The 27377-nt window shown below is 41.9% G+C and overlaps 1 protein-coding gene across 1 annotated transcript in view; it reads left to right on the plus strand.

The window, feature by feature from the left end:
* Nucleotides 1-27377, plus strand: part of LOC117493439 (bis(5'-adenosyl)-triphosphatase-like) — a 562060-nt gene that overhangs the window by 420912 nt on the left and 113771 nt on the right. The window contains exon 7 of the mRNA XM_034144011.1: nt 8696-8764. Within this exon, the coding sequence (XP_033999902.1) occupies nt 8696-8764 (69 nt within the window). The remainder of the gene's footprint in view (nt 1-8695; nt 8765-27377) is intronic.

The following is a 27377-nucleotide window of genomic DNA, read 5'->3' on the forward strand; positions in this document are numbered from 1 at the left end:
AGTGCAAAAACAAAGAAAGTGCTCAGTGTTCGAGTCAAACATCAAATTCTGAAATGCAAGCGCATAAATCTACGTGTGATGATAAGACAGAGGGACCATTGCCACCTAAGCGCCTGCGTTCATCAGTGGGTGGGACTCTCCATGACAGAACTAAATGTGTATGTTGCATGCAGGGTGTGGACAAGAAGCACCCGAATAGAGTTCGGGGTACACTGTTCAGACTCAACACCCACTCAGCATGGCGCTCTTTCAAGCGCCACCCAGTCCTAATAGAAGATGGGGACCTGAGGGATCGCCTCACACGGCTCATCAAGTCAACGTCTGATCCTTTCGCAAATTATATAATGTACCACCATGCTTGTTGGAGGAAGTATGTCAACCACACACACTTCAAGCTAGATGATGCAATGCTTCTTCAGAATGTGTCTCTCTCAGAGACAAGGAATTTGTTCTTTAGACACGTGGATTCCATCATCTTCACTGAGCGAGAGATCCGTTCACTGCAGTCTCTTTTAGCAGAATACAAACGCATTGTCGGTGACTATGGCTATGAAGTGGGTGATGTAAAATCGTCATATGTCAAGGGCCTGCTCATTAATGAGTATCAAGAGACAATTGGCTGAAAAAGAGAGAAATCAAATGAACAAGAGTCTATGATGTTGGGGGAGGAGGTGACTACATTGAGGCTGCCATCTCATCCCTTGCCATCAGTGATGAGCAGCTGCTCCAGAACCTGGCACAGCGGTTATCTAAGAAGATCAAAGACACAACTACTGTCCCCTGGCCACCTCGCATTGATCATCTAGAGCAGTGGTTCTCTTTTTACACCAAGTACCACCCGAGAAAATAGTTGGCTCTCCGAGTACCACCCTATGACCAATGTTAAAATACAATCTATGCACAGTTCATGCAGGACTCGGAGGCAAATGTATTCATAATAACATTACTTATTGTCAAAGGGCAGTCTCCTCTCTCTCTCTCTCTCTCTCTCTCTCTCTCTCCTCTCTTCTCTCCTCTCTCTCTCTCTCTCTCTCTCTCTCTCTCTCTCTCTCTCTCTCTCTCTCTCTCTCTCTCTCCTCTCTCTCTCTCTCTCTCTCTCTCTCTCTCTCTCTCTCTCTCTCTCTCTCTCTCTCTCGAGTGGACCAGTGAGCGTAGCGGAAGACCGTTGTTGAAAATTCACTTTTCTCTGGGCGATAGTTTATGTCATTGTGCATCACTTCACAGACTTTGGTGTTTTTTGGTGGTGTTGTTTGGTTGCACTGGTGAATTGTTTGTCTAATTGTTTGTCTAGCGGCTGCAGCTGCAGTCACGCCGCCCGGCATGGCGTCCCGTGGCAGCTGCGCTGGGTTAGAGAAGCTGACTCGCCAACACGCCATCAAGCTCTCTCCACCGGTCGGTGTGTCGGTGGAGGAGTGTGGTCTGGCTGTGGGGGCTGTGGTGGGATATGGCAGAGTTAAATCTGCCTCCCGCATGAACAGTGCAGTGGTTATATTTTTAGACTGCAGTGAGAAAGCTAACCAGCTGGTGGAGAGCGGGCTAGTGATTAAAGGGACGCTGTTACCCGTGCTACCCCTTGTCACTCCTGCTAAAAAAGTAATAATTTCTAATGTGCCCCCGTTTCTGAAAAATGAGTTGTTGCTGAATCTGGCTCTCAAGTTTAAAATTGATGATTTTGTGTATACTGTATATGTTACGTCTGACATCTTCAGATGTTTTGGTTGTGGAGTGGCAGGACACCTGATCCGCGCGTGCCCGGAGAGGGCGGGTGACGCGCCCGCGGTGTCCGTGCTCGCAGTGGGACCGACGGTGTCCGCGGCGGAGCCGCTGCCGGTTGTCTTGTCCGTGGCCGGGCCGCCGGTGATGGGGTCCGCGCCCGCTGCGGAGCTGTACATACATGTAATTTCCTGGACCTATACCAAAGTTTGAATGTAGGCCTCCTGCAACAACCTACATTGTAACAGAAAATGTCCTATTGGGAATTCAGTTCCACAATAATAATGAAAGCCTCCAGGAGCACATGAGCCTAAGGGCAAATAGCTCATCTTCAGTCTGCTGATGTTTGCTATTGCCATTTCTGTGGTGGCAAAGTAAAAAAGAAAAGAAAAAAGATAACAATTAAGGACAAGTGTGTGCTTTTTCAGCTTTTGACCTCGGTCACAGCCTTCTCTCCATTCTTTGAGCAAATGCCTTCTTCCTGAGTCACTTCTCTCCTCCATCACAGCGTTGTGGCTGTGCATATCACTTTTGCGTTGCTGGCGGAGCCTGCGCTTGTGCTCGGTTGATGACTGTCCTCCTCCTCATTCACTTGTTCACTTTCGCTGGTAATATTCTCCTCAGTACCTCTCTTCCGAATACCTCCCGTTTTGAGCCACGTTTTTAACATCATTCAGCTTTCTTCTTTCTTTAGCTTGCTTGCAACGTTCGCTAATCGTTCGCGGGTAGTATGGTCGTCATTAGCAACGCCAGAAATAAATAAAAGAAATTGTTTCGTTTCTAAATCTAAAAACAACAATAGCCTATTAGAACTTATTTAAACCACAGTTTCAATTATCTCAAGCTTATTTTCATTCGTTGTAGTATTTTGATAGTATGATTTATTTTGTAATTAATGTTATTCAATCAAGCCTCAAACTGATGGCACTTGTCCCTATAAAATGAAATGCTCTCCGCAGACCCATTCTCACAGCGTTATAAACCTTTTTCTTACTCAATATCAAGCCACACTTATTGTTTTTACTTCGGCTGTGAGTGTTTGTGTGTGCTCGCTGTATCGCCGAGAGGCTGGTTGCTGCGATCTGCTGCAAGGAGCGGAGCAGATCGCAGCAACGAGCCTCTCAACGTCCCGACCAATCAGAGCACACTGGGCTCACAGGGAGGGGGGGGCAGGAGCTCCAACAAGCCGTTTAGGACAGAGAGTGAATACCGATGAATACACATACTTTACAGAGATGCTGTATGAGAAACCAATGTGAGTTTGGAAAATTGCACAGTATAAATCTATTTTAGTAGACCTCAACAATGGAATTATGATCAGTAGAAATGGCCATGACATGGGACCTTTAAATAAAAATTAAAAACAATTTTTATGTCAGATTCCTCCACGTACCACTAGCGGGAGCTGGCGTACCACAGGTTGAGAACCACTGATCTAGAGGAAGGCGAAGAGGTATGTGAGTTGCTGTTGAAGCTTTTGCCCTGGCTAAAACAGCCTGAGAGAAAAACTGCTGACATTAGCCCTGCCACACTCAGTCTGGCCTCCATGATCACCTACCACATTACAGGACAGCGCACTACCACTGCTATTAACATGGGCGTCAATGTCCATGGCATGAGGAGGAGTAAAATCTGGTAGAAACTCTGCACAAGAGTGGTGTCAGCATCAGCTATGCAGACATGCAGACAGCAAGCCAGCCATTGTGATCGTCGACAACGATGACTTCAAGATTGATACCATGACAGGCAACTCAACTGGAGCCCATCGAACAAATGTTATGTTCGTGCAGCCAGAGAGCTATGAAAAGAAGCCAGATGAAGAGCCTGCTCTAAGGCTCATCAAAAAGAAAGAAATCTCTGCACAGCTGAAGCAAAAGTGTATAGAGCTGACAAATGTTCACCAGTACAGATGCCCCCCTGGCAGCAAGAGTGAGCCACCAGCTCGTACCAGGGTAGATCCACCAGTGAACGGCACAGTTCTGCAGCGTGCTCGCTGTCAACAATACATGCACTGTCTCGCGTAGACAATAATGGTACAAGACCATCACCTCATGAGCAGCAACTTCCGGCATATAGTGGTGCCCAGTCCTGCCGTCATACACCGCCCAACAAGAGCAAGCCTTACTACCACACAACCTACAATTAACCTCCAAGCAAGTCAGTGGTGTATGACATCATGGTGAAACTAGTGGAAGCCATGCGCAAGAAGAATATTCCATTCTCTTTTCTCGTTGGTGACTTGCCCACCTACAAGACAATCGTTCAGCTGAAGGCGGAGAATCCGGAAATGTACAAGGACCTCATCCCAATTATTGGCGCTTTTCATCAGCAGATGTCCTACATCTATGCTATCTACAAGAGATTTCAAGGGATCTGGCATGGCAGACACTCTGGTCACTGCAGGGGTAATAATGGAGGGGTCTGTTGAACAAGCACTACGAGGGAAGCACTACAGGCGGGGCGTGCACTGCATCCTGCTCTGGAGAGAGGTTCTGATCCAGCAACGACTGACAAATATTCTGGAGCATGAGGAATTATCAGAGAACATAAAGGGGAACCTCAACACTGCGCAATGCACTCACTGACACTCGGGAGGCTCTACAGGCAGCTCACAGTAATCTTGAGGATGATGATGGCATGAAGGAGCTGATCACCATTGGGCAATGCTCTCTTCGCTGACAGTTAAGCAAATGGCCTTCTTCAACGATCATTTCACGACTATGAATCTGAACTCAAAGCTAAAGCAAGGATGGCTTCAGCTTCTTCAGAATGAGAAGCAACTGTTCTCAACAACAAGGAATGCAAACAATGTTGCAAGGGTAAAGGCTGCTTTGAAGCGGAACCTCAAGTGCCAGCGTCGCCATAGGAAGCATGTTGAATGCCAGCCAGCAAGGATGAGCAGGCAGTTCAGGACCTGCAGGCATGCATGAAGGATTTTGACGCTGAGCCCTTTGACATCTCCTCACCTAAACTGAGGTCACTACAGTCTGGCCTGGTTGCCTCACCGGAGTTAGTGCATGACCTCGAGACCGCACTTCCACATGGCCAAGCTCAAGCTGGAACCCTCATGCAAGAGTGAGTGTTCACCAAGATCAAGCCTCTCACTGCAATTATCCACAGGATCAAGAAGCTGAATTTCGCTAGTGAAAGGATGTGTGCACCATCTGGTGCACTGATGAAGGTGACCCAGATGGAGAGATCAGGGCTGGCAGCCCTGGTGGACCTTGCACAGGGATCAGGTCTGATCCAACTTGAGTCAGCCCTTGAGGGGAGAGTGACTGAGGAGTGCCTTTCACTCTACAACGTAGATGGGTCAATGCGCAAGACTGTTAAGAGCAAGTTGTTAGAGCTCTTCAACCTAGATCCAGTTATTGAGGATCCACGAGACCACTGCAGCCTTGTGGACATGGGACTGATCTGGCGGCTAGCCACCCCCACACCTGAAGACTGTGAGGTCAGGAAGCGTGACAGCTCAGAGTACCTCTGGAGTGACTACCTTGAAAAAATCTGTGCAATCATCTTCTCACGCCACGCTAATGTAAGCCACATCATCCTTGTCAAAGATAAGTATGACCTTCCCTTAAGCATCAAGGATGATGAGCACGATCGTCGGGCAGCAAAACATCCACACATCCCAAATGTTCTCCCCAAGCCTGAAGACAAGTTCCCAGGAGCTGCTGAGTTCAATGAGCTCATGGTCAACTCAGGAAACAAAGTCAGGCTGCAGAAGCTCCTGAAGGAACAGTTGAAAACACGAGTTTGTCGGGTGCAGGGTGAAATAATATACTGTGAGGGAGAAAGTTCAACCAACCTGGGCACTGGCGTGGCAAGCGGGGACTATGTCTTTAAGCATCCAGAGGCAGATACAATCCTGCTCTCTGCCTATGCTAAGCTGAGGTCCAGGAACTACACTGGAACAGTTGTTCTAGACTGTGAGGACACGGACGTGTTTGTCCAAGCGGCTTGTGTCTCGCAACAACTCCCAGGTGATTTACTTATTAGACGCAAGCATGTGTTCATCAACTGCCAAGCGATGCTCTCAGAAGAGGTTGCAAATATCATCATACCTCTCCATGTCATCACTGTCAGTGACCACACCTGAGGGTTTTATGGGCACGGAAAAAAAGGTGATGGAGAAGGTGATGACTAATCCTGAGACAAGACAGCTACTGGGACGAGTGAGTGAGAATCTGGTGTTGGAAGACAGAGTCAGAGCTGAGATGAAGGCATTTGTCCTCTCCATTGTCTATGCCGGGAGTGCAGATGTTACCTGTGGGCAGGCCAGAGCTTCCAAGTGGCACAAACTGAAGAAAAAGAGCACAGTCCGTCTGCCACCTGATGATGACTCATTGGAACATCATGTAGAAAGGACAAATTATATTGCATATTGCCAGCTGCTTGAGCATCCCTCTCCCATTGGTCATGGCTGGGAACTTGTGAATGGGAAGTGCCGACCAGTGCGTCACACCCTTCCCCGCACTAACCCACTGAGCCACAGCCTCCCTGACCCAACAGATTCAGATGAAGAGTAGCGGTCTATTGTAATGTTGTAAATTCAATTTAAATGGCTTGTTAAATTACTTGTGTAATACCTTGTATTCTATTAAACACATTTGTCATCAAATTCAACTGAATTCATTGATAAATTAGTGACCATAATGAGACATTTGTGAGCATAGAGAGCTACGGTTTGTTTGAAAGCATAGCTTTCATTAGAGCCTAATATGAAGGCTCTACGACAACGTTGAACAATCGTCCTTTTGGAGCTGAAAAATCCGCAGCCATCTTGGATTTGAAGGTCAAAAATAGGTCAAATCATCAAAACAACATCAAATATGAATTCCTCAACCCAAAAAGTACCAGAAACCATGTATTGAACAACATTGTAGGCCAAAACATTGAAAAGCTCATTTTCAACCTATGGTAATGTCAGCCATTTTGGATTTAGGGCTCTAAAAAAATGTGCCCGCATTATTGCGAGGGGCATGGGGGCAAATTATTTTTTTAAACCCTTCATAGATGACAAATCCACTGAGAAACGAACCTCCGCTCTCCACGGTCACAGAATTGCTGGAGATGACCCAACTAATAGGAGCTGATTGGTGGTCCAGCTGTAAATTCACAGAGGGCCCGCTATAGTAACTCAACGAGAGAGTAATGTCAAATGACAGTACAATTGACCAATCATATCTTCCCTCTAAATGGGTGGGCTTTATTTTCGCGGACTTTATGACAAGTTCCGCCCGCTGTGAAGTTTATGCATGTGTTATAACAACGGGTCAAGCTAGGCGGAAGTAGCTAATTAGCATAAGTTCGTTCATGATGGCTCATGTCAGTGATAGTGATGACATCGTTGTGAAATTATTAACCGAGTCATTTTCAAGATTGAGTTACAATGATAAATTGGAGTGGCAAAGGATCAGCTGCATGACCCGCCATCAAGTGCTTCATCCAAAAGGACTGGAGGATGGACTTTGTGTTTAAGTGATTTGATCATCAAAGGTAGGCCTAAGTCATTTTCAATGTGGGCCGCCGTGCCGACTTCATTCATTTCTAATTGTTACTTGGCTGTGGGTGCCTTGTCATGATAGGTGTTTATATAAATGGTGTTGTTCTGTGTGGTAGAGGGTCGCTGTAATTGATGCATTTTGCACCCCGGGCCGTTGTTTTGATATTCCGCTGAAGTATACGCTGTGACGTAATAAGTCTTCTTTTTTTTCTTTTTGAGGGAAGGGGGGGGGGGGTCAGAGGGCCTAGGTATAAAAGTCACGGCTCGCCACTGCCGCTCACATATGATAGCATTTCAAAAAGTGTAGTTTTTACTATTAAGATCAAAAAAGGTATTGATGAGCTTGCACTTGGTTTCAAAGTCAAAAGGGGGACATTCAAATTAGAAGATGTTAACACCCATACAACAAACTTCCATGTTAAAATACCCATCAGACTGTTGTCTTGGCCGAAAACAAATACTGATTTGTAAGCATATTTTACACACAGCCATCACTGTCCTCATGTATTCTATTCTTGACTTTAATTAAATGTATTATGTCAACAAATGTAATTCAAACTAATATTATTGCTTTCAACTAACCTGATACAATTATGTGAGATCTGTTGACATTGTTTCAGTTGTTTCAGTGCGCTGCTGACCCCAGAGAAACGTTGGGCTGTGTTCAGGGCAGTGAAATGCTTCGTGGTGTTGGGGGGGGGATGATATGAGGATGTCAGTCCGCTCTGAACCATGGCTGCTCAGTATAATATCCACCACTCCTGCGTTTCTGTCGGGGTTCATCCAAAAAGCTTAAATATTTTCTACATCGTTACTGGGCTTTTTCCAAACCGAGAAACATTGTATTAGTTTGCCATGCTTTACCAGCTGGAGTTTGTCTGCAGGATCATTTGTGTTTATGTGCGTTTCATTGCTGGGCCAAATAAACTAATTTTGCCGTAAATGAATTGCAATAAACTAAACAAAGGTCTTAACATATTATTATGTTCTCCTGCCTTTCATTTAAAACATCCTTGACTTGGCACAGATATCCTACACTTTGAGGCTTTACTGAACTGATAATTGTTGGAAGACTCTTTAAATGCGTATCAGGGTACATTTAGTTTCTGCTTTATTGAGTGTTTGCCATTTGTTTTTTGTGTATTTTTTACAACTAACGCAGTTTCTTGGGGACTATAATATATCATCCATGCAAAGAAGTATATCGAAGTTAACCATACAGAAGGCAAAGTTAGTGACAGCGGGGGGTTGACACCAGAAGCGGGGCACAGAAAAAGTCAATTAAATTCCTAAAAGCATAAAAATAAGTAGTCTCTGTGGTGCAGGTAGCAGCTCTGCCATGTGACGCTCTGCTTCAGCATTCTGTGAAGTGATGAAGACTCTCCATGGAAAGCGTCTCTGTCACATCAGTCTGTCACATACTCCCAGCTGACTCAGTCCATATCTAAATCTCTGCTACTCTGTCTCCTACAGCATGTCCACGTCCACGTGCTGCCCAGGAGGGCGGGGGACTTCCAGCGGAATGACAGCATCTATGATGAGGTCAGATTTTTGACTCCTTACTACTTTATGTCTGTAGATCCTGCAAATGACAACTTAAATTACACTCACCTCACACTTCCCTGAACTATAACTATACAAATATTTTACTCATAGTCACACAATCAGTCAAACAGAAAAACAAAATAACCTTTGCCTATAATATTTTCAGTAATCCACATCGTGTATTGCTCCAAATATCTCCTTATTTTTATCATCTTTTTCTTCTGCCCCAGAATTCATTTATCTCCTTTTATCATTGCATACACCGAAAGAACTGAAACGTTGACTTTAAATAAATGTATTATGTCAACCGATTTTTTCAACTGCATTAGGTTAGTTGAGAGCAATAATACTAAGTTTAAATAAAAAATATGATTAATATTATTTCTTTCAACGAACCTAATACAGAAAAAATGTATGACATAATACATTTAATAATGTCAACGGCATTTTAGCTGAATGAAGTGCACTCTTCATCAGTACACATGGGATTAGCCCTGGTTAGACCACTAGTCTAACACCTACGTCACTGAGCTACACATCTTACTAAGTGAGTTTGCATTATGACTCTTACTCCGGGTTTTAGCCGGTCAAATGTTTTAATGATTTTATGAAAGGAAAATAAGTAAACTCACCAGGAGATGTGTTTTCTTTTCCCATGCTTGTAGTTCCATTCCCCCCACCATTCATGTTTCATAAGATCTGAGACCTCCGATGAATGTCTATAAATGTATCTCTCTATGATGTGTGTTGAGCTTAGAGTGACACATTGGTCACCTCTTTGTTGGCCGTTTAAAGCTGATGTGTTATCTTCGCATATTTTTCTTTTTGATGGCACTCCAGGCAATATACCACATATTTCACCTTTGCTCCTACTAAGCATTAGACATTAGACTAAGCATTGTACATATACAAATCAAATTAAAACAGTAGCAGGATAGTCCATCAATTATTTTGTAGTGCTGAACAACTGGCACTGTTCTCCGAGTGAGACTCCGTGTGTTCCTGCAGGAGTTTGAAAACACAATTCATTGCTAATGAACTGATTCACCTATGGCTCCTAATAACTTTAATTAAACATCTGAGAGATGAGTTTGAACAAATATCAGCGGGCTCTTCAGCCCCCAGGAGCCAGAATCTCCCAACCAATGAACTACAACACTTCAATAAGAAAATAATGAACATGCCTTTCAGGCTGTTTTAAATTTCACTGTGACATTTTGAATTCACAACAAGAGAGTCTGTAGCAAATGAATATCAACGACTGGTTTGATATGAATATTCCAATAACCACGTTTAATAACAATAACTTCCCTATACTTTCTCACTGTGCCCGAGGGGAGGAATGCAACGTGCAGTTCCAGCACGGTCCCAGCAGCAAAATATTAATAGGTTTGTTTTTAATTTGCATGTGATCATAAGGGTTATTGGGAGAGCAGCGGCATCGCCACCATTTGTATTTTCCACGTCACACCCGGCAAATTAGAACATTTCTCTCGGAGCTGTTTTCTTTGCAGTGAATAATCACCCCCTGTTTTCCCCATCATGCCTTAAAGGTCCCATGTCATGCTTTTCCGGTTATTACCCGTCCCCTTGTGTTATGAAGGTTTTTATAATAATAATAATAATAATAATAATAATAATAATAATAATAATAATAGATTTATTTTGTTAGCGCTTTTACAGGTGCTCAAAGACGCTTTACAGATATAGTGAAAAGAAAAGAACAACAAATAACAAATAATAAATAAAGTTAAAGTCAAATAATACAAAAACAATCACACATTAAAAGCCAGATTGAAGAGGTGAGTTTTTGTGAGTGTTTTGAAGGTGGTGAGGTCAGTGCAGTCTCTGATGGGTTGTGGGAGTGAGTTCCAGAGGGAGGGGGCAGCGACGGAGAAGGCGCTGATGAGGGTGTCAGATTGCTGTAAATGTTGCTGATTTTGGTTTGGAAAAACGAGAGGAAGGAGTTGCACTGTTCGGTGGTGAAGGATGAGGTGGCGTTGTCACAGGGTTTGAGAAGTTTGCTGATGGTGGAGAACAGACGCGTGGGGTTGCTGGAGCCAGACTGAATGAGTTGTGAGGAGTAATTAGACCGGGCTGCTTTGAGTGCGTTGTGCGTTATGCATGTAAACGGTCTGCAAAGTCACAAACCCAGTACAAGTACACCCTGTAGCGAGTAAAACTCTAACACAGAAAATACCTGTCTATGCTGCCCCAGAACGCCTCGTTGGAGATTTCTATTTTTCTACCTGGGTACAGTGATGTGACCATACCCAAATGGACCCATTGGTCCGTGGAGCTCCACACACACACACACTCTCTCAGCGGCAAATCTGTTACACGCTGGGGGGGGTGCTAGTGGAGCCACGCAGCAAGCAGGAAATGAACCCAGCTCACACTGTCCGCTCCTCGCAGCAGCGAGCCGCGCAACGTCCCGCCAACACGGCACCCAGACCCCACGCAGTGTGTCACGCATTGTAACACATAATCACTGATGTTCCGCTGTAACGGTGGTGGACTCATCAGAACAGAGTGGGCGAGCTGACCAATCAGAGCACACTGGGCTCATAGGGAGGGGGGGGGGGGGGCAGGAGCTCTAACAAGCCGTGTAGGACAGAGAGTGAATACACATACTATACAGAGATGCTGTATGAGAAACCAATGTGAGTTTGGAAAATTGCACAATATAAATCTATTTTAGTATACCTCAACAATGGAATTATGATCAGTAGAAATGCCATGACATGGGACCTTTAACACTGTTGAGGGTTTTATAGATTCAACACATTTATTTCTTCATAAAGACTATTTAAGAGGGAATAGAGCAGGTGAAGCCTTTTTCTCCACACAACCAGGTTAAAGCTGCTGGACACCAGTGCATGCAGATGTTGCAAACAGCTTGGAGGAACTTTCATTTTCTCAACAAAAAAAAGCCAACAAATTACAAGTGAAACATAATATCACCTGAACTGTGTAATAATGCTGTGGAAATGTTTAATTAAGACGTCTGAACATAGAGAAGTTGAGTTTGCATGAACATCAAAAACATAAATAGCTAATTAAAAGAGGAACACATCAGATAACAGGATGCTTCTGAAAACCTGCATCACAGGAAGGCCTTCTTCTTATGCACTTGAGGTAGAAGGCTGCTATTAATACCATATTATAGCGCACGGAATAGGTGGAAATTCTAAAGCAACTTTCAGCACATCACTTATAATAAGTGTACATAACGGCAGTGGATATGAATTGGAATGCAATAAGGTAAAGTGCTTGTGTCACAATATAGATGAATAAAAGTGCAATAACAGAGTTCAGGAACAGCGCCCCCCCACTGCTTGCCAGGGCCCGCTCTTTATCCGATGGTCAGATAGTGCATGACGCTGAATCCACACTCAGCAGGCTGTTTATCGCTGTGAGAGAAGGGATGGGACTCCGGAGTGCAGCTGTATTGCCATTTCATTTAAATGAGGCGGAGCCGCGCGGGAGGGGGGTCTGCAAGGGCTACACACACTGCTGCAGCTACACACTGATGCAGCTACACACACACTGCTGCATCTACACACTGCTGCATCTACACACTGCTGCAGCCACACACTGCTGCAGCCACACACTGCTGCAGCCACACACTGCTGCATCTACACTGCTGCATCTACACACTGCTACATCTACACACTGCTGCATCTACACACTGCTGCAGCCACACACTGCTGCATCTACACTGCTGCATCTACACACTGCTACATCTACACACTGCTGCATCTACACACTGCTGCAGCCACACACTGCTGCATCTACACTGCTGCATCTACACACTGCTACATCTACACACTGCTGCAGCTACACACTGCTGCATCTACACACACACATTGCTGCAGCTACACACTGCTGCATCTACACACACACATTGCTGCAGCTACACACTGCACCAGCTACACACTGCTGCAGCTACACACCAGGGACGTGCGGTCAGGGGAGACACTTCATGACAAGTAAAAATACAAATAACAAAAAAATTGAATAAATATGAATATTTCTCCACTGGTCTGTGCTATTCCAATAATTGTGATCATTTTTATAGTAAAAATCGCTGAAATGGCATATTTCCTGTTCCTATACGGTGAGAGATGCGAGCTGAGGCAGCGACGAGCTGAGCCTCACCTCGGATTGCGCAATCCCTCACAAACTAGGTTGAGCGCATGCATTTGGCGCGTGTCTGTTGCTATCACTCTGTATGTCGCCAATATAATGTTTACAGAGACTTTACTATGCGTCTAGCTAATGTATGTAATGTATGTACAGTTGAGGCCTAAATTATTAGCCCCCCAGGAGTTATGGAATATTTTCCTAAAATTCTTCCCAATGTTTCCAGCATTGATAAAACATGATATAATCAAACATTCACCAGTGCTATTTAGTAGCTTTTGGTATATTTTGGAAAATAAAATAAGTTTTTAGGCTTGCTTTATATCAAATATAGTGACAAATGGGTTGGTCAAAAATATTAGCCCCCAGGCCATTAATAGTCAATAGTGTACCCTTTCTGAGCCACAACTGACAACAACCTCTTAGAGTAGTTCTTTACTAGGTTGGCACAGGTCTCGAGGGATTTTGGCCCATTCTTCCATTGCAAATTGTTCCAGCTGGTCCAAATTGCGTGGTTTCCGAGCATGGACATTCACTTTGTGCACCCGCCAGATTCTCAATAGGATTCAGATCTGGGCTATGTGCGGGCCACTCCAGCACCTTGGTTTTGGTGTCCTTTAGGAACTGTTGGACCAATTTTGATGTGTGCTTTGGATCATTGTCTTGTTGGAAGACCCAGCGACAACCTAAGCGAAGACTAAGAGCAGATTTGTTCATATTATCCCTCAAAATGTCAACATCATTTTTATTGTTCATGATGCCTTGCACCCGAACAAGGCTCCCTGTGCCTGAGGCTGCACAACAGCCCCACAGCATGATGTGTTCTTAGGGTAGAAGGCCTCTCCCTTTCTTCGCCAAACATGAGCAACATCCATGTGCCCAAACAGTTCCAGTTTAGTCTCATCAGACCAAAGCACAGACTTCCAAAACTCATCTTTACCTTTCAAATGTTCACGGGCAAACCTCAGTCTGGCTCTGATGTGCCACTCTTTGAGTAAAGGGGTTCTTCTGGGACGATGGGCCTGAAGCCCACCACGATGAAGAGCCCTCACAACTGTGTTCCTTGAAACATCAACTCCAGAAGAGGCCAGGTCAGCAACAATCATCTTGGCAGATGTCCGGGGATTCTTGCTGACATCTCTGACTATTTTCCTCTCCAGAGTTCTTCAAATCTTGCACTTTCGACCACGCCTAGGTTTGTTTCTTACAGAATTTGTCTCCTTGTACTTCGCAATGATGCAACGTACAGCAGTTCTAGACACTGTGAAGCGCTTGGAAATAGCAGTATAGCCTTCCCCCTTATCATGAGCCTCAACTATCTTCTTTCTGAGCTCAAGACTGATTTCCTTTGTGTTTGGCATGGTGAGTAGGAGTAGTAGTATAGTCCCTCTCAATAAGGTATTCAAGTGCCTGTTCCTTGGAGTCCTTTTATGCTGATTGAATGCTCAGGTGTGGCTTTAAAGCTGATTGGTTGATTAGGTGTGTTTTGAAAGCAAAAATTCACATGGGGACTAATATTTTTGACCAACCCATTTGTCACTATATTTGATATAAAGCAAGCCTAAAAACTTGTTTTATTTTCCAAAATGTACCAAAAGCTACTAAATAGCACTGGTGAATGTTTGATTATATCAAGTTTTATCAATGCTGGAAACATTAGGAAGAATTTTAGGAAAATGTTCCATAACTCCTGGGGGGCTAATAATTTAGGCCTCAACTGTATGTGTGTCACTGTGTGACATATTTAGTCTTGCTGATGTGACATAAAAGCACAGTAGAAAGACACAAGGTGAGGCAGACAGTACTCTGCCGCACTGAAGGGGGCGTACGTGAGCCCACAGGTTCTTGTTGCTACTCTTATTCTACGCAGAGATGGTAGACGCAAACAACAAGCTAGACTTTTGAAACTACAAGAAGATAAGGAGGACTTTTAGATTTTTGTCCAGAAGGATAGGCGCCCTGGACTTCATCTTCAAGTAAAGTTAAGACCACCATTTTATTGAAAATGGAATCTTACTAAAGAGAGAACAATCCAATATTTAAATGAAACTACATTTTGTGGGTATCCTTTGGTTGAACGGTCTGTTTAATCAAATTAATCGAAGCATCAGACCAAAAAAAGCTTATTTTTTTTGTTTTAAACTACTGCAGCTACACACTGCTACACACTGCTGCAGCTACACACTGCTACAGCTACACACTGCTACAGCTACACACTGCTGCATCTACACACTGTTACACACTGCTGCAGCTACACACTGCTACACACTGCTGCAGCTACACACTGTTACACACTGCTGCATCTACACACTGTTACACACTGCTGCAGCTACACACTGCTGCAGCTACACACTGCTACAGCTACACACTGTTACACACTGCTGCAGCTACACACTGCTACACACTGCTGCAGCTACACACTGATACAGCTACACACTGCTGCATCTACACACTGTTACACATTGCTGCATATACACACTGTTACACATTGCTGCAGCTACACACTGTTACACACTGCTGCATCTACACACTGCTGCATCTACACACTGTTACACATTGCTGCAGCTACACACTGTTACACACTGCTGCATCTACACACTGCTGCAGCTACACACTGCTGCAGCTACACACTGTTACACACTGCTGCATCTACACACTGTTACAGCTACACACTGCTGCATCTACACACTGTTACACACTGCTGCATCTACACACTGTTACAGCTACACACTGCTGCATCTACACACTGTTACACACTGCTGCATCTACACACTGTTACACACTGCTGCATCTACACACTGTTACACACTGCTGCAGCTACACACTGCTACACACTGCTGCAGCTACACACTGTTACAGCTACACACTGCTGCAGCTACACACTGCTACACACTGCTGCAGCTACACACTGCTACAGCTACACACTGCTGCATCTACACACTGTTACACACTGCTGCAGCTACACACTGCTGCAGCTACACACTGTTACACACTGCTGCAGCTACACACTGCTACAGCTACACACTGCTGCATCTACACACTGTTACACACTGCTGCAGCTACACACTGCTACACACTGCTGCAGCTACACACTGCTACACACTGCTGCAGCCTGTCTCTCTGTTGGTGTCTGTGTCTCCCTCTCATGTACCAGATGGCACATTCAATTTTCTTTACAACATCACCTCACCCTAAACAGCTGTCACTGTGCATCACTGTGAGCCTTGTTTGTGTTTTCTTTTTCCCGGTTGTTTTACTTCTTGCCTTTATTCACTGTAGTCCTCTGATAATGCTCTATTACAGTCTCTTTGTGTTCATACTGAAATGAAAAGCCAGGTTGCTTTTCATTTTAACATCAGCGATTATTTCACAACTTACATACTATGTACACATAATAGGGAAATAAGACACACAATATTTTGTTTCACAATTTCTTTTTAACAAAAATCCATTCAAATCACGGCACCGTACAACTGTGTGTGTGTGTGTGTGTGTGTGTGTGTGTGTGTGTGTGTGTGTGTGTGTGTGTGTGTGTGTGTGTGTGTGTGTGTGTGTGTGTGTGTGTGTGTCAGCAACAGTAGTTCACAAAGGCTTCAAACACTGGTGGTCAGCAGGACAGACTGAGGATCTGTCTGCACGGTGTGAGCCACAGCTGGGATCAGCTTGGGTTCACATTTACAATGTTCTCCAAAAGTTTTCACAGCTAAACCAAACATTAACACATCCATGAATGTATTATCCACAGCCTACAGTGTCATCTTATTATCTCATTTTTCACACTATATTCCAAAAACATATCTGCAGCCATTGTTCATACAGAGATCTCTGAGAGAGTCTTAGTCAAGGGTTTTATGTTTTAAATGTTTTAAAGATTTTAGGCTCTATTGAGATGGAAGAAGTTATGTTGGTGTTCAAGCTTCTTAAAGTAAAGGTATCATTAATTTAATAAAAAGTGGGAAAGGAGGGTAAAAAATAACTCTTATGGATTACCATTATGTTTTTGACACGTAACACATGACTTACATATAACAAGGGAATACCTGTAATATTTAACATATAATAACATAATGACATTTTAATTTACTGTGGGGAAAAATGCTTCCAGAACTATCAACTGCATTTCTTATCTTATATAGATTCATATTAGAGCTGGTAATACATATTATACACAGAACATTATACGTTGTTAGGATCTGTTTATTTTCTGTTTTATTTTTGAATTATCAAGGACTGTCGGCTTCCTGTTTTTCTTTGAAGGATGTTCTTCAAGGTCTGTCATGTCTGGAATGAAAAACATTTTCTAAATCCATAAAAGCATTTCAATTAATATTGGGAGTCATGTCGTTACTTTGTTGAGAATGTGGTAAACGGGATAATTTGCAGCGACTTGGTCATTGTGGGTAAAAATAACACCCAGCGATCCTGATCTGCTGGACAAGGCTCCATTAAAATATAAATATTTTTAGTGAATTACTGAGTTTAGGCACATTAATAACGTTTTAATGAAGTTGAATACAGAATATTCATATTTGTCAGTGATTTCATGTCAATTCGGCGAACATAAACATAAATGATCGTGGTGAAGATGATGATTAAATTAGGATTAAAAATCTAGAGCCGGCTGCATCTGGCTTCAGTGTTAGTATTATTAGATCTCAGTGCTGCGTTTGACACTGTTGACCACAACATATTACTAGACCGACTAGAAAACTGGGTGGGACTTTCGGCAACAGTTCTAAATTGGTTTGAGTCCTACTTAAAGGACAGAAAAAACTTTGTTTCTATAGGTAAATACACATCTGAGTTGACAAATATGACATGTGGGGTACCTCAAGGCTCCATCTTGGGGCCTCTTCTCTTTAACATCTACATGCTACCACTGGCTCAGATAATGAAAAACAACAAAATAAGTTACCATAGCTATGCGGATGACACACAAATTTACGTAACAATTTCACCAGGAGATTATGCTCCAATTCAAACACTGAGTAAGTGCATTGAACAAATCAATGACTGGATGTGTCAGAACTTTCTCCAATTAAACAAAGATAAAACTGAGGTAATGGTTTTTGGAGCCAAGGCAGAACGTATAAAAGTTAGCGCTGAGCTTCAGTCTGCAATGTTCAAAACAACAGATAAAGCCAGAAATCTAGGTGTAGTCATGGACTCTGACCTGAGTTTCAACAGTCACATTAAAACAGTTACTAAATCAGCCTACTATCACCTAAAGAACATATCTAGGATTAAAGGACTAATGTCACAGCAGGATTTGGAAAAACTTGTCCATGCTTTTATCTTCAGTAGACTCGACTACTGCAATGGTGTCTTTACAGGCCTCACTAAAAAATCTATTAGAAAGCTGCAGCTAATTCAGAACGCCGCTGCTCGAGTCCTCACTAACACTAAGAAAGTGGATCACATCACTCCTGTTCTGAAGTCCTTACACTGGCTTCCTGTGTGTCAAAGAATAGATTTCAAAATATTGTTGCTGGTTTATAAAGCTTTGAATGGTTTAGGCCCAAAATACATGTCTGACCTACTGCTAAATTATGAACCATCCAGAACTCTCAGGTCTTCAGGGACTGGTCAGCTTTCTGTCCCCAGAGTCAGAACTAAACATGGAGAAGCAGCATTCAGTTATTATGCTCCAAACATCTGGAACAAACTCCCAGAAACCTGCAGGTCCGCTGCAACTCTTACTACTTTTAAATCCAGGCTGAAGACTTTTCTTTTTGCCGCTGCTTTTAATTGAACTATTCACATCTTAAACTGCACTGTAACTTTTAACTTTTATCCATGTATTTTTTCTTTTAATGTTTATTTTATTATCTTTTCTTTTTAATGACTGATTTTAAATGCCATTTTTAAAATGTCTTCCATTTTTGTAAAGCACTTTGAATTGCCTTGTGTTGAAAGGTGCTATATAAATAAACTTGCCTTGCCTTGCCTTGCCTTGCATTTCCTCTCGTTCGTTTTTTTCGACTAAACAACATTATTTTGTTAAATAACAACATAGTGATGTTTTGTAAATGATTACATGTCTCTTATTTAGCACAGATTATGATCCTATCCGTGACATATGGATCTTAACAAAGATCCGCTATACAGTAGTACCAGACATACTAGTATCTGTATCGAAGTTGATTTCACATGAGCTCCAGTGTGGAACCCCACTGCACCCCCTGGTGGATCAATGATCCATTGCAGCTGGCTTCACAATAATTACATTTATTTATCACGGGGGCGGTCTCAAGTCAGACTGGAGGCAGTCTCTTGATCACGGGCAAATCAGGGGCCGTTCACGGTCCGACCACGACCCTCGCGTTTCAAACTGTCCTAAATTAGCTCCTACATCTGTAATTGTCACAATTATCATCCACCTAGACACTCACCATTATTTATACAAGAGTTCTCTGAACTGATCTCACTATGTGTTACCAGTTACGATAAGGTGATCCTAAACGGAGACCTGAATATTCATATAAATAAAAAAGCGGACTCCAAAGCTATAGAGCTTGCAAATCTACTAGATAGCTTTGATCTAACACAGCATATTATAAATGCAACTCACCGACATGGTAATACATTAGACTTATGGCGCGTTTCCACTACAGCGCGGAGCACGGTTTAAGAGGGCTGTGACGTCAGCGGCCCGTTTTTGGTTGTGTTTCCACTTGGCCTAGTACCGGCCGGCGGGTCCTAATTCAGTTTTTCTGGCCTCATAAAATCGTGGGTCTAGGGCCAGAGACAACGAGGCTGAGTCGGGCTGAGTATGCTAAACTAGAGAGAGCATCGCTGGCAAGGGGGCTACAACTACAACAAGATGGACATATTTGACCGTGATTTAATTGTAATACACGTTTCAAAATGATGCCGAAGTAACAACATACTGATACCGGTTAGTAAAAACCATGAATTAATGCTTTGACAAGTCTGCAGACAGACGGCAGGCGAAAAACCTTTTAAAATGCGTGTTTTCTAAATGGAGATTGGCTAAGCTAACGCAGTATATGCTCCGACCGTCCACACTCACAACAACGGCCTATACAGACATAAATAAAGCAGCGACTGTATTCGCCATGACACAGGCAGTCTGTGGTTTGTACTTGTTTAACTTTTGTCTAGTTTCTGAACATATATGAGGAGCTGTGAGCTCTGAGTGCTAACAGCTAACGGCTGTGTTGTTTTTCTGGGGTTCTCATTGAAGATGACGTCACGGCTCCGCCTACACTGCGTTACTATAGATACTACCCCAGTTCCTAAACTGTAATGGAAATGCGCCATAAAGTGAGCCAGTCCTAACGAGGCCTAGCCATACCGAGCGAGGCCGTGTAGTGGAAATGCGCCATTAGTGATAACAACTGGGCTAAACATCAATAATATCTCAATAACTGAGCTACCTCTCTCCGACCATCACTGTATATTCTTTGATGCTGAAATAACCCTTACTAAAACTAAAAAATAAGTCATAGTTCAAAAAAGGCTCCTTAATGACAAAGCTGAATCAAAGTTCACCGATCTTATCAGACTATATGAACCACACAGTCATGACAGCTCTCTAAATGAAATGGCAGAACATCTCAATGATGCACTATCATCTGTATTAAATTCTGTCGCCCCACTAAAAACTAAAAAGAAGTCGACAACCAGAGCCTCCCCCTGGTTGAACTATAATGGTGTCAAAGAAGAAAAAAGGAAATGTCGTGCAGCCATGGACGTAGGAAGCATCCTGAATGTGGGGGGGACATTTTTAACGGGGAGTGTGGGGGCGGTTTGATACATTTATGTGGCTATACTAGCATGAGGAAAATGATGGATACATTTTGTAATTTCATCCAGTAGTAAAGAAAGGAAACATATTTGATTATTAATTCAGAGCTGCTTAATAAAAAGCAGTTTAAATGCCCATTTTTTGTACATTTAAATACAACAATACATATTTGTGAGTGCATTGAGAGATATTGTTGTGGAGAGTCATTTATATATAAATCGCAAAATACATTTGTGAATCCTTCTGTGAGCATTTATTAATATTGAGACTGATCTGACTCCATACGGATGTTAAGTTCACCTAGGAATGGTATCATTGACTTAAATGTTGCTCTTCTGTCTATATTGGTCATATGATGCCCCTTGACTGAAATGTTTCCTGTTCAATATTCCCACTGATTTCCTTAAAATCCTGGGATGAGAGTCCACATCACAATTTACTCTCAACTGTCATTTCCTTTTCATCACTCACCTCAGCAATGGACCTCTCTCCACTGTCCCTGTATTCTGCCTCTGACTCACTCTCAAGTGCCTAGATGCCAAGAGAGGTGGTGAAGTGATAATTATGTTTTGAGCAGTATACTCTTTCACATTGAATCATAACAAGTCATACAGAATGTAAATACAACTGACTCTAAAGTAAGTCCCAGTCTGTGACATTGGACATTTTGAAGACTCAAAGTCCCAAGCAGTAGGTAGAATATTAGCTAGTCTATGTAATGTGCACAGAAAAGAAATAGTTAACTGAATACTGGGATGGAAATAGCCTATAAGCACTCAGTAAAACATAAACACACACAAAAAGCTTCTGAATGATAAGAAGTATAATTAAAACATAATGCACATTACCATTTTGAGAGAGAGTACCTAAGTTAAAGAACTCAGAAAATAATCTCTTATCGAACTGAGGCTCCAGTAAAACACACTGACTGCGTCTCTACATGGACATCAGTAAGCCGTTTATGAGTATTATCCCGGTTATGATCATATTGGGGATATGGTGTTTACATGAGCACAGAGAGATCGGGTTATTCATGTTCCCTGTTTACATGATAAATACTAGTAACCTGGCATTTCGATGCCTTTTCTCATCTAAACTATTCAGTATTTGTATCTCTCTATCATGACATAAAGACGAAACTCCTCTCCAGAAGTGAGACGCCGCCATCACTGTTAACTGATTAACTGCTACCAGCTGATGACTTACTTTCCTCTTCTTTGAAAAAAATGTTCTCATGTCCATGTTGTCTGGGGGAGAAAACATATCAAACCAAGAGATCGTCAGCTTTGATTTTCGCTGTATTAACCATTTCCTGAACATTTGGTGTGTGTGCCTTACCTCCGCTACCGGCATCGCTTCATACAACAGATCTGAGCTGTCCAACTATGACAACACTCCTTGAACATGTGCGCGCTATGTGAGAATCTGCCTTGGTACAAAGTAGCAGTGAAAACATGGTACGGAGTTTCATTGATTTGGGCATTCTCTCAATAAGCAAGTGGAATGGATTTCATTTGATAGTGAAGCACTGACACAGCGCTCTACAAAGCAAGCGAGTGGATAGACCGATTCACGGACTTTCCGCATAGTAAAAGTGGGGGGGTCTAAACTAATCATTTGAAAAAGTGGGGGGGACTTGTCCCACCCTCATATAATGGCTGCGACGCCCATGCGTGCAGCAGAGAGAAAATGGAGGAAAACAAAAACCACTATCTGCTGTGATATCTACAAAGATGCTTTAACTGCCTATAACAGAACCATCCGACCAGCAAGGAAAAATTATTTTTCCAATATTATCACAGAAAATGCCGGGAAAATTCCAGAGTCCTTTTCTCCACTATCGATCAGCTGCTAAACACTGTCTCTGCCCCCCCACCCTCCTCAACAGCTAAATGTGAGGAATTTGCTCTGTTTTTTGAGAACAAAATAACTTCAATCAGAGCTAGTATCATTACTAGTGGAGGTGGAGATGAAACCGATCTCAGTAGAGTATGTAATGTAACCATGAGTAACTTTACATACATCACACTAAGCGAACTGTGTAAAACTGTCTCAGAAGCAAACTCCACAACCTCAGACATTGATCCTATCCCCAAAAGATTCTTTAAGCAAGTGTTTGATAGCGTCTCCAGTCCGGTCCTGGACATTATAAACACATCCCTTAAAACTGGCGTCTTCCCTGATGCCTTTAAAACTGCTGTTGTAAAGCCTCTATTAAAGAAACCTAAATTGGATAACAACACAGTAGCAAACCACAGACCAATATCAAATCTACCATTTATTACATTACATGTTACTTGTTAGATGCTTTTATCCAAAGCGTCTTACATACTCAATACTGTGGGCAATCCCCTCAGGAGCAATTTGGGGTGAAGTGTCTTGCCCAGGGACACAACGACATGCTGACTGCAGTGGGGTTTGAACCTGTGACCCCCTGATCCCAACACCAAGGCTCTATCCACTGCGCCACACGCCTCCCATTTATCAGTAAAATATTGGAAAGAATTGTCTCAGTCCAAATAAATTCCTATCTTAAAGAAAACAACATCTTAGAAGTATGTCAGTCAGGTTTCAGAAGATACCACAGTACGGAAACTGCACTCACAAAGGTCCTTAGTGACCTCAGACTCAACTCTGATGCAAATAAAATCTCCATCCTTATCCTTATTAGATCTCAGTGCAGCTTTTGATACTATTGATCACAACATCCTAATAAATCGACTTGAAAAGCTTATTGGTTTCTCTGGTTGCGTGTTGAACTGGATCCAAACATATATCAGAGGAAGGATGTTCTATATTAGTCTAGGAGGCCATACATCAGAGAAACATGAAAGCCGCTACGGGGTTGCACAAGGGAGCTGTTTAGGTCCATTACTCTTTTCTCTCTATATGTTACCGCTCGGCGACATCATCAGAGAGTATGGTATAGATTTCCACATCTATGCGGATGATACACAATTGTACATATCCGCTGAACCAAATGATGCGACAGCCATAAACTCCATTACCAACTGCCTGACAGCAATAAACAAATGGATGAACGATAACTTTCTTAAATTGAATGAGGACAAAACTGAAGTCCTACTTGTTGGCCCCAAATCAAAAAGAGAGATGCTAACAAATAATCTAGGAAGCTTAACCACTTGGATTAAACCGGAGGTGACAAGTCTCGGTGTCATCCTGGACTCAGATTTGAACTTCAACGCCCATTTAAACAAAGTGACCAAAATAGCTTTCTAGACTACTAACTAATACCAAAAGCAGGGAACACATTAGTCCTGTCTTAGCTACTCTACACTGGCTTCCTGTAACTTTTAGAATTGATTTTAAGGTGCTTCTCCTCACATACAAAGCTCTAAATGGACAAGGACCCAGCTACATTGCTGACTCTCTAATAAACTACACACCCGCCAGAACACTGCGATCATCAGATGCAGGTCTATTAGAGGTCACCAGAAAGAGTCATAAGAAGATCGGTGATGCAGCCTTTGTAAACTACGCCCCAAAACTGTGGAACACGGTACCCAACAATATTAGGGAAGACAATACGTTAGACATTTTTAAAAGGCAGCTTAAAACCTATCTCTTTACCAAAGCATTTGACTGACTTTACACTATTATACTGCACTATTTCTCTGTGATTGACATTGCACTATTTCTCTATGTTTTATTCCCCATGTTTTTATGTTTAATTATTTTATCCCACTTTATGCTTTGCTCTTGCTGCTTGTTTTACACTGATTTTATGTCTTATTTCTTACTGATGTAAAGCACTTTGAACTGCAATCCCCTGTATGAAAGGTGCTATACAAATAAAGTTATTATTATTATTATTATTTACCATGACCGCCATGTTCCCTGATTAAATAAAAAAAATAACATTATCATGCGCTGAAAGTGTGTTCAACTAAACACATGGCACACATGTAATTAAGTTCCAGGTGGAGGAGACTCTCCAGAGCATTCTATATTTATTAATTCTCCTGTTTGAAATAACCTAAGCATTCCCAATGAGAGCAGCTTGATTTCCTAGTGCAGCTGATAAGTGCAGAGGACTCCACAGATCCTGGACCCTAACAGCTTCAGACGAGAGGAGTTGAAATGTCACGCTGTTAAAGGCACTAACAAGCTGGAGAGGGGGCAATGAGCTTGAGTGGTGTCTTCATTTAGAAAGACTGATATTTTGATTAAAAGTTTCATATGAATATTTATAGAGGGCACAGGCAATCGTCCAGCGATCCATCCTGGTGCAACCCTGTCTCCTAGAAATTACGTTCCCACAAAACTAAACTGCATTCTCAAATACGTTTCGCAAGAAACGTATTTCCTTCCACGTTACGTTTGTTATGAACATATCTTAAATACGTTTATTTTCTACATATCTTCTAGAAACCTATTTTCTCTCACATGACGTTTGTTATGAACGTATCTTAAATACGTTTGCTTTCTACCTATATTTGCCATTTCTTTTCTAGCTTATAATATTGATAATAGTCATTTATTAATATAATTTTAGAGCAAACTTATTTTCGCGCTGGCTGGCGGCTGACTTTTCAGTTGACCAAATCCGTTATTATGCTGGTTAATGGTTAATAATCACAATATTGTTTGTAGTCGTTTCATACAGCATTCTCAATTACGTTTAACAAGAAACGTCTTTTGTCCCACGTTACGTTTGTTCTGAACATATCTTAAATACGTTTGATTTCTACCTATCTTTGACATTTCTTTTCTAGCTTATAATAATGATAATAGTCATTTATAAATATCATTTTAGAGCACACATTTGAAATCGACGATCGGGCTTGATATCCTATGGTTAAATTAAAATCAGTAGGCGAGGCTGTAATTTCGCCAGCTGCGAGGCAGAAAATAATAGTTTTAACATGCCAAAAAGCTGCTGTGTCGTTTATTGCACCTCAAACATTAAAACAAATCCAGAGTTACGTGTTTCTGTACTTCCTCTAAGAAGAAAGGACAGTATACAACAGAAGAGCTCTGTGGCTTCAGGCTGATCGCCGTTCAAATGACAGCTGGTTTCCCCAAAAGTGGGCAGGGCTGTAAAGTGACGTAGGAAAGATCCTCAGCTCGCTGATTGGATGTTTTAGCCGCAATGCACGTCGGGATATGGTGTTAATGCGATATGAAATCCGAAAAAAAATCAGAATTTAGGATGGCCGAAGACACTACACTACCCATAATCCCCAGCTATCGTTTGGGACTACAGTCCCGTTGACAAACCCCGTGATTAATCTTCAAGCTCTGGGATTGGATGTTGGAGTGGCAGTGCGCCAAGGTTACGCCGAGCGCCAAACAGCTCTTTGAAATGGAACGAAACCACGGCAGACTTTCCAAAACTGGACTCGAACGCCCCCCCAGAACTACACATGCTGGCTATTGTGTTTTGCAACATGTTCTATGGCACGTCTCTACTGGGAATTGTAGTTTTAAAAGACGTTTTCGTTTTTCCCAAAATTAGAAGTTGATTGTATTAAACTGTGTACAGCCCTGGAGGTTTAGGGGATAGGAAACAAATTGGTGTGTACAAATGTAAAACATATAATTAATAAATGGGTGAAAATCGCTTGTGTCTATAATGGGAAGCATTAATATATACCCACATGCCAGCTCATTGTTACTTTGTAATTCTACTCCACTACAATTCAGAGGTTAACCTGGTATTTTTACTCCACTACATTTATTTTAGTTACTTTGCAGATTCTGATTAATGATGTGAAATATAAACAACCCTTAAATCAGACTTTAGTTACACCTGAGTAAAATTCAGGGAAAGGTGATTGTCAAGTGCCAACAATCAGGAGAGATATTAGTTGGTGCTTGAGAAGACTAAACATTTATCTGCAGATCTCTATAAAGTATATTCATTACTCGTTATTCTCTACTAATAGTTAATTAAAAACTGTATATAATAGCTATTTTGCACATCCCTTTCAAGATTTTCTAAGGTTTATTGACATATCATATACACAACTATGTTGAAGTTATGCAATTAATGAAAAACTTGGGTCACAGGTTCCTCAACAGTGCATTACAAGACATCTATCAATATGTGTGTATTCCTCCACCATTAAACTCAAATTCTGCACATGTCTTATACTATCTACATACATAAGAGTATAATTAATATATATATAATATCAGTTAAAATAAGTGCTTCAACACAGTTAACATTGCAGGAAAGCAATATATTAGACGTTAAGTACTTTGTCAGGCTTAATATTTATCTGTAGATAGATACCCCCAAAGCTTTTTTCTTATTTGAAAGAAAACCTAAAGTGTTCTTTAATGTGTTAATAAAGGTTAATTAGTTTGTCTGTTTTGCACATCCTCATATTAATATCTTTGTACATCAGGCACTAAACTGTTTTATTGTAGAGATCACTTACAGTATCTTCTTGATTTTTTATATTCTATATTTCTATCATTGACCTTCTACTTTCCCCCTATGAAAGTATGTACTCTTAATATTTTATTCATCAAATAACATTATTCAACAAAAATAACATTATTCAACAAAAATAATTAAATAACGTGCTTTAACCACTAGGCGGTGCACACAAGGTACACACAGTATACTAATAATAACTTTGTATTATTAGTGTAGGACACTTATGTATGTAAAACATCTGAAGATGTGTAGTTGTATTCATGTTTTTACATAATTGTACAGGA

The sequence above is a fragment of the Trematomus bernacchii genome, unplaced genomic scaffold, assembly GCF_902827165.1.
Source record: "Trematomus bernacchii unplaced genomic scaffold, fTreBer1.1, whole genome shotgun sequence".
In the NCBI taxonomy this organism is placed as follows: Eukaryota; Metazoa; Chordata; class Actinopteri; order Perciformes; family Nototheniidae; genus Trematomus; species Trematomus bernacchii.